At 44.1% G+C, this 9,173-nt stretch overlaps 1 protein-coding gene across 1 annotated transcript in view; it reads right to left on the bottom strand.

Annotated features, from left to right (window-relative positions):
* Positions 1-4,708: 4,708 nt before the first annotated feature.
* LOC118948718 (uncharacterized) overlaps positions 4,709-9,173 on the bottom strand; it is a 44,736-nt gene continuing 40,271 nt past the window's right edge. Inside the window, exon 2 of the mRNA XM_036973412.2 lies at positions 4,709-6,601. Coding sequence (XP_036829307.1) covers positions 6,554-6,601 — 48 coding nt within the window. The 3' untranslated portion in view covers positions 4,709-6,553. The remainder of the gene's footprint in view (positions 6,602-9,173) is intronic.

Below are 9,173 nucleotides of genomic sequence, written 5' to 3'. Positions count from 1 at the left end.
CCATTTTACGTGTGGAGGAAGCCTTCACGTCTCCCGGCCTGTATAGTTGAAACTAGACCTTTTCAACATGGAGGACAAGTCCTCCCGTTATTTGGAACTGAGGTGACTTTTCGTCACGGGGGCTTTTATAGAAATGTAGAAAAGGGGGTTGGTTCATCATTTCCAACCAATGTCTATTCACGTGGGCGTGGCCACTGAGTGAGCATCAGTTTACTTATGAAAACAATTTAGAAGACTAAATATCACATTACATCATTTCGCAAATTGTTTCATCTTTACTCATTCATTTTATACAGGAAATAGATGCAAGCCTCATAACGGAGGCTCCTGTATTAACAGAGTTAGTGTAATGTGGCTGTATTGTCTTTCGTGAGGTCACAACCTGAAACAAAACGGACCGGGTCGTAGCTGGCTTCTCCACCGACTGATTCCACATACTCCAGAATTGGTCAATTCTCAAATTCTAGGATGTGGTAGAATTTGGCGGGATAATTTCTTTGTTCTACTGTGACTCTCTCCCATACTGCATGGTCAGGGAGACAAGAGTCTCTTCAAGGAATTTCTGACGTGGTTGTAAAGTCGTAAAACTGCCCCCCACTGCTAGCAAATTCACTGAAAGGGCTAGCGTCATGACATCCCTATAAAATCACTCACAAAATGTGAGTTTGCTATTCACAAGAGGGATTGCCTGATGTGAACCATGCCTTAAACAAAATAGATAACACGAGACCTAAGATTAAGAAATGTTGACTTGCATAACGCTGTAAAGGCTTTTAAAAGTATCTATACAAGCCTTGATGTTCATCAGTCCACGGTAAGACAAATTGTCTATAAATGGAGAAGGTTCCCTAGGAGTGGCGGTCCTGCAAAGATGACTGCAAGAGCACAGTGCAGAATGAGGTTAAGAAGAATCCTAGAGTGTCAGCTAAAGACTTACAGAAATCTCTGGAACATGCTAACATCTGTGTTGACAAGTCTACGATACGTAAAACACTAAACAAGAATGGTGTTCATGGGAGGACACCACAGAAGAAACCACTGCTGTCCACAAAAAAACATTGCTGCACGTCTGAAGTTTGCAAAAGTGCACCTGGATGTTCCACAGCGCTACTGTAAAAATATTCTGTGGACAGATGAAACTACAGTTGAGTTGTTTGGAAGGAACATTGCCCTGTGGTGTACCGCAGGGCAGCTCTCTAGGCCCCCTACTCTTTTCTATTTTTACCAGCGACCTTACACTGGCATTGAACAAAGCATGTGTATCCATGTATGCTGATGATTCAACCATATACGCATTAGCAACCACAACTAATGAGGTCACTGAAACACTTAACAAAGAGTTGCAGTCTGTTTTGGAATGGGTAGCCAGTAATAAACTGGTCCTGAACATCTCTAAAAACTAAGAGCATTGTATTTGGTACAAACCATTTCTTAAGCGCTAGACCTCAGCTGAATCTGGTAATGAATGGTGTGGCTGTTGAGCAAGTTGAGGAGACTAAATTACTTGACAGTACTTTAGATTGTAAACTGTCATGGTCAAAACATATAGATTCAATGGTTGTAAAGATGGGGAGAGGTCTGGCCATAATAAAGAGATGCTCTGCTTTTTTGACACCACTGCAAAAAGCAAGGTCTGCAGGCTCTAGTTTTGTCTAATCTTGATTATTGTCCAGTCATGTGGTCCAGTGCTGAAGGAAAGACCTAGTTAAGCTGCAGCTGGTCCAGAACAGAGTGGCACATCTTGCTCTTCATTGTAATCAGAGGGATGATATTAATACTATGCTGCCAGTCTCTCTTGGCTAAGAGTTGAGGAGAGACTGACTGCATCACTTCTTCTTTTATAAGAAACATTAATGTGTTGAAAATTCCAAATTGTTTGCATAGTCAACTTACACACAGCTCTGACACACACACTTACCCCACCAGACATGCCACCAGGGGTCTTTTCACAGTCCCCAAATCCAGAACAAATTAAAGAAAGCGTACGGTATTATATAGAGCCCTTATTGCATGGAACTTCCTTCCATCTCATATTGCTCAAATAAACAGCAAACCTGGTTTCAGAAAACAGATAAAGCAACACCTCACGGCACAACGCCTCTCCCCTATTGGACCTAGATAGTTTGTGTATAATGATATGTGATATGTAATATGTATATATAGTGCCTTTTTTAAAACGTATGTAGTTCTGACCTTGAGCTGTTCGTGTCTATTAATGTTCTGTGTTCTGTGTTGTGTCATGTTCTGTGTTCTGTGTTGTGTCATGTTCTGTGTTCTGTGTTGTGTTCTGTGTTCTGTGTTCTGTCATGTTCTGTGTTCTGTGTTCTGTGTTGTGTTCTGTTTTTGCAACAGCTAATGGGGATCCTAATATAATACCAAAATACCAAAACATTATGTGTGGAGAAAAAAAGGCACAGCACACCAACATCAAAATGTCATCCCAACTGTAAAGTATGGTGGAGGGGGCATCATGGTTTGGGGCTGCCTCAGGGCCTGGACAGCTTGCTATCATCAACAGAAAAATGAATTCCCAAGTTTACAAGACATTTAGCAGGAGAATGTAAGGCTATCTGTCCGCCAATTGAAGCTCAACAGAAGTTGGGTGATGCAACAGGACAACGACCCAAACACAGAAGCAAATCAACAACAGAATGGCTTCTACAGAAGAAAATATGCATTCTGGAGTGGCCCAGTCAGAGTCCTGACCTCAACCCCATTGAGATGCTGTGGCATGACCTCAAGAGAGCAGTTCACACCCGACATCCCAAGAATATTGCTAAACTGAAGCAGTTTTGTAATGGAGGAATGGTCCAAAATTCCTCCTGACCGTTTGGTTGAGAATGGTTGAAAACGTTTGGAGGGTCAACCAGTTATTAAATCCAAGGGTTCACATACTTTTCCCACCCTGCACTGTGAATATTTACACGGTGTGTTCAATCGAGACATGAAAACGTATCATTGTTTGTGTGTTATTAGTTTAAGCAGACTGTGTTTGTTTGTTGTTGTGACCTATGTGAACATCAAATCAAATGACCAATTTATGCAGAAATCCAGGTATTTCCAACATACTTTTTCCTTGCCATTGTATTTTCTTAATTGTTGGACATAAAAGACTGGAATAACACCAGGAAAACAGCTCTAAGTGATTTTTATTGAAGCAAATCTGTTCCCAAGTATCCCCCATGTGCACAATAGGTGATTATATACAAATGTATGTAAGGTTTGAAATTATTATGTTTTGGCCAAACATAAAATAATTACATTTAATTCAATTTAAACCAAAAGGAGTTTTTTTAAAGGCCTTACAGTAACAATCAGTTATGATTTTAAACCAAAAGGAGTTTTAAAGGCCTTACAGTAACAATCAGTTATGATTTTAAACCAAAAGGAGTTTTAAAGGCCTTACAGTAACAATCAGTTATGATTTTAAACCAAAAGGAGTTTTAAAGGCCTTACAGTAACAATCAGTTATGATTTTAAACCAAAAGGAGTTTTAAAGGCCTTACAGTAATTTAACTGCCTTGTCATTTTATTGTAACCTACTGAAATCATGATGCTTTTTAAACTGAAATTTGCACTTAGAATAAACGGAACTACCGTTGGATGTTTAGTTCCATTTGTCTACAGTCAATGGAGCAGAACAGTCTAATGAGGTACCTCATATGTGTCCCAGAGTCCACCTTTACAACCTCCTCCATCGCTAGCCCACGGGCAGGAAACAGTTAACGTACTAAACCTTCAGGAAACAGTTAGAGGCGGTAGCAGCGGCAGTGCCGTGTCTGTGTGTTGGGAGGAGCTGGATCGGTAGAGCGCGGCCCCGGGGAGGTGTCGGCGACGTCGCTAAGTGACGGGGTCGCGCTCCTGCACCCGCCGCCCGGCTAGAGGAATGAGTCCCGGAGGAGGGAAGGGGGAGGAGGGAGGGAGGGAGGGAGGGGGGTGGAGGAGGAGGGGATGATGTGATGATTACGTTTCACGAGCGCACAGTTATTCGGTTATTAGCAGCGTTCTGGTCCAAATAACTATACATTAATAGATGATTACATCATTATTATATAATTAATTATATTATTATATAATAATCACATTATAACACATATATTATCATGTTATTACATCATTATTATAGGATTATATTCTAACGTGTGTGTGTGTGTGTGTGTGTGTGTGTGTGTGTGTGTGTGTGTGTGTGTGTGTGTGTGTGTGTGTGTGTGTGTGTGTGTGTGTGTGTGTGTGCGAGAGAGAGTGAGGATTCAGTAGAAAATGTCTGCAAATTAAATGAGGGGAGATGAGATGAGCCCGGAGCCCCTCCCACATCGTGGAACACAAGGCACAATTCCATTGTTATCTCTGTTGCCTAGTAACACAGGTTGTCATGGAGAGACGAGAGTTCTGATAGCTACACCATTACAGCAGGGAGAGAGGCAATGACAGGACCACACACACACACACAGTACTACTACCACACACACACACACACACACACGCACACACACACACACACACACACACACACACACACACACACACACACACACACACACACGCACATTTGCAGAATTGAAAACGCTAATGCTGACAAATGGCTGCATGATGCAACCAGCAGATATTCTGTGTTATAACAGTACTGCTCTACATATTCACCCTCCCCCCGCACACACACACACACACACACCACACACCACCCACACACCACCCACACACACGTACATTATTTAAAACCATTTTATTACTCGACACATGGAGGAATCACGACGTTAATATACAAACGTTTTGTAACCTTTCAAAAAACAAAACACGTTATAATCCATGCGACAGCCAGTTAGAGAGGAGGGGCTTGTTCAATGAAAAAGGGTCCCAGCCAATCAGAGAGGAGGGGCTTGTTCAATGAAAAGGGTCCCAGGCAGTTAGAGAGGAGGGGCTTATTTGACAAAAAGGGTCCCAGCCCGTTAGAGAGGAGGGGCTTATTTGACAAAAAGGGTCCCAGCCCGTTAGAGAGGAGGGGCTTAATTCAACGAAAAGGGTCCCAGGCAGTTAGAGAGGAGGGGCTTAATTCAACGAAAAGGGTCCCAGGCAGTTAGAGAGGAGGGGCTTAATTCAACGAAAAGGGTCCCAGGCAGTTAGAGAGGAGGGGCTTAATTCAACGAAAAGGGTCCCAGGCAGTTAGAGAGGAGGGGCTTAATTCAATGAAAAGGGTTCCAGCCAGTTAGAGAGGAGGGGCTTAATTCAACGAAAAGGGTTCCAGGCAGTTAGAGAGGAGGGGCTTGTTCAATGAAAAAGGGTCCCAGCCAATCAGAGAGGAGGGGCTTGTTCAATGAAAAGGGTCCCAGGCAGTTAGAGAGGAGGGGCTTATTTGACAAAAAGGGTCCCAGCCCGTTAGAGAGGAGGGGCTTATTTGACAAAAAGGGTCCCAGCCCGTTAGAGAGGAGGGGCTTATTTCACAAAAAGGGTCCCAGCCAGTTAGAGATGAGGGGCTTATTTCACAAAAAGGGTCCCAGCCCGTTAGAGAGGAGGGTGTGTTTGACTAAAAGGGTCCCAGGCAGTTAGAGAGGAGGGGCTTAATTCAACGAAAAGGGTTCCAGCCAGTTAGAGAGGAGATGGCTTATTCAATGAAAAAGGGTCCCAGCCAATCAGAGAGGAGGGGCTTATTCAATGAAAAAGGGTCCCAGCCAATCAGAGAGGAGGGGCTTATTCAATGAAAAAGGGTCCCAGCCAATCAGAGAGGAGGGGCTTGTTCAATGAAAAAGGGTCCCAGCCAATCAGAGAGGAGGGGCTTGTTCAATGAAAAAGGGTTCCAGCCAGTTAGAGAGGAGGGGCTTGTTCAATGAAAAGGGTCCCAGCCAATCAGAGAGGTGGGGCTTGTTCAATGAAAAAGGGTCCCAGCCAATCAGAGAGGAGGGGCTTATTCAGGGAAAAGGGTCCCAGCCAGTTAGAGAGGAGGGGCTTAATTCAACGAAAAGGGTCCCAGGCAGCATCCTATTCCCTCCACAATGCACTACATTCAAAGTAATGCACTACATAGCGTAAGTATAACACACTATATAATATAGTACATGTCAAATCCAAACTTTACAGGGAAGAGGGTGCCGTTTGAACACATAACCTTAAACGTTTCCCGGGAAACGTTCTGTGACAGCTCCAGTCAGGTTCGTAGTTGTAAAACATCAGAACATGAAGGAGGAACCTCCTGGGTTCTAAAAGTTTCTGCTCCACTGCAGTGCGATGTACTGTATGTCCTGAAAAACACATCGGACTGACTGGGCTACATTGAGGAAGAGTTAGAACACTGTTGTTGTTGTTGTTGTTGTGGAAGGAGGTAGAGAGTATAAGAGACAGAATCTCAGGCCCCATCATGACATCACTGACTGGGGGAAGGGTGGGGGGGTGGCAGTTCTATAGACTCTATTTCTATGGTAAGAGAGGAACCAGTCACGAGGTGAAGAACTGAAACAAGTTACTAGTTATAGACTAGTTATAGACTAGTTATAGACTAGTAAAGACTGGCAGGAGTTCTCCTTTTCACATCTTCAGCTTTTCAAGAGTTGTTGTTTGACCTCTAGAAGAACCATCTGAAAGCTTCTCCACTGGGCACCGAGGGAGGACTCTGAGGAGAGAAGGGAACACACTGTTAAATACTGACCCGAATAGAGACTGGACTGTTAGAATACTGACCCGTGGGGATAGAGACTGGACTAGACTGTTAGAATACTGACCAGTGGGAATAGCGACTGGACTGTTAGAATACTGACCAGTGGGAATAGAGACTGGACTGTTAGAATACTGACCAGTGGGAATAGAGACTGGACTGGACTGTTAGAATACTGACCAGTGGGAATAGAGACTGGACTGTTAGAATACTGACCAGTGGGAATAGAGACAGGACTGTTAGAATACTGACCAGTGGGAATAGAGACTGGACTGGACTGTTAGAATACTGACCAGTGGGAATAGAGACTGGACTGTTAGAATACTGACCAGTGGGAAAAGAGACTGGACAGTTAGAATACTGACCAGTGGGAATAGAGACTGGACTGTTAGAATACTGACCAGTGGGAACAGAGACTGGACTGTTAGAATACTGACCAGTGGGAATAGAGACTGGGCTGTTAGAAAACAGACCAGTGGGAATAGAGACTGGACTTGACTGTTAGAATACTGACCAGTGGGAATAGAGACTGGACTGTTAGAATACTGACCAGTGGGAATAGAGACTGGACTGTTGGAATACAGACCCGTGGGAATAGACTGGACTGGACTTTTAGAATACAGACCAGTGGGAATAGAGACTGGACTGGACTGTTAGAATACAGACCAGTGGGAATAGAGACTGGATGGACTGTTAGAATACAGACCAGTGGGAATGGAGACTGGACTGTTGGAATACAGACCAGTGGGAATAGACTGGACTGGACTTTTAGAATACAGACCAGTGGGAATAGAGACTGGACTGTTGGAATACAGACCAGTGGGAATAGACTGGACTGGACTTTTAGAATACAGACCAGTGGGAATAGAGACTGGACTGGACTGTTAGAATACAGACCAGTGGGAATAGAGACTGGATGGACTGTTAGAATACAGACCAGTGGGAATAGAGACTGGATGGACTGTTAGAATACTGACCAGTGGGAATAGAGACTGGACTGTTAGAATACTGACCAGTGGGAATAGAGACTGGACTGTTAGAATACTGACCAGTGGGAATAGAGACTGGACTGTTAGAATACTGACCAGTGGGAATAGAGACTGGACTGTTAGAATACTGACCAGTGGGAATAGAGACTGGACTGTTAGAATACTGACCAGTGGGAATAGAGACTGGACTGTTAGAATACTGACCAGTGGGAATAGACTGGACTGGACTTTTAGAATACAGACCAGTGGGAATAGAGACTGGACTGGACTGTTAGAATACAGACCAGTGGGAATAGAGACTGGACTGGACTTTTAGAATACAGACTAGTGGGAATAGAGACTGGACTGGACTGTTAGAATACAGACCAGTGGGAATAGAGACTGGGTGGACTGTTAGAATACAGACCAGTGGGAATAGAGACTGGACTGTTAGAATACTGACCAGTGGGAATAGAGACTGGACTGTTAGAATACTGACCAGTGGGAATAGAGACTGGACTGTTAGAATACTGACCCGTGGGAATAGAGACTGGACTGTTAGAATACTGACCAGTAGGAATAGACTGGACTGGACTGTTAGAATACAGACCAGTGGGAATAGAGACTGGACTGGACTGTTCGAATACAGACCAGTGGGAATAGAGACTGGACTGGACTGTTCAAATACAGACCAGTGGTATTTATTAGGATACCCCACTAGCTGTGGCAATTGCAGCTACTCTTCCTTGGGTCCACAAAGAACATGAAACATGATACAGAACATTAATAGACAAGAACAGCTCAAAGACAGAACTACCTACAATTGAAAACAGCACACATAGCCTACATATCAATACATACACACAAATTATCTAGGTCAAACAGGGGAGAGGCTTTGTGCTGTGAGGTGTTGATTTATCTGTTTTTTTTAAACCAGGTTTGCTGTTCATTTGAGCGATATGAGATGGAACGTAGTTCCATGCTATAATGGCTCTATACAATACTGTACACTTTCTTGAATTTGTTCACTCACTACCAAGTTCCAAACTGCCTCTGGAAGCAACGTCAACACAATAACTGTTTGTCTGGAGCTTCATGAAATGGGTTTCCATGGCCAGGCAGCCGCACACGAGCCTAAGATCACCATGTGCAATGCCAGGTGACTCTGGAGCAGTGGAAACGTGTTCTCTGGAGTGATGGACGGACATATCTGGGTTTGGCGGGTGCCAGTAGAACGCTACCTGCCCCAGTGCATAGTGCCAACTGTAAAGTTTGGTGGGGGAGGAATAATGGTCTGGGGCTGTTTTTCATGGTTCAGGCCCCTAAGTTCCAGTGAAGGGAAAGCTTAACGCTACAGCAGACAGTGACATTGGGGGAGAAGGCCCTTTCCTGTTTCAGAATGATACTCCCTTCGTGCACAAAGCGAGATCAGTGTGGAAGAACTTGACTGGCCTGCACAGAACCCTGAACTCAACCCCATCGAACACCTTTGGGATGAATTGGAACGCTGACTGCGAGCCAGACCTAATCACCCAACATCAGTGCCCGACCTCACTAATGCT

Source organism: Oncorhynchus mykiss, chromosome 9 (assembly GCF_057628025.1).
Source record: "Oncorhynchus mykiss isolate SJ-2025 chromosome 9, ASM5762802v1, whole genome shotgun sequence".
NCBI lineage: Eukaryota > Metazoa > Chordata > Actinopteri > Salmoniformes > Salmonidae > Oncorhynchus > Oncorhynchus mykiss.
Note: the sequence above shows the minus strand (reverse complement) of the source record. Positions and strands in the feature narration are given on the sequence as shown.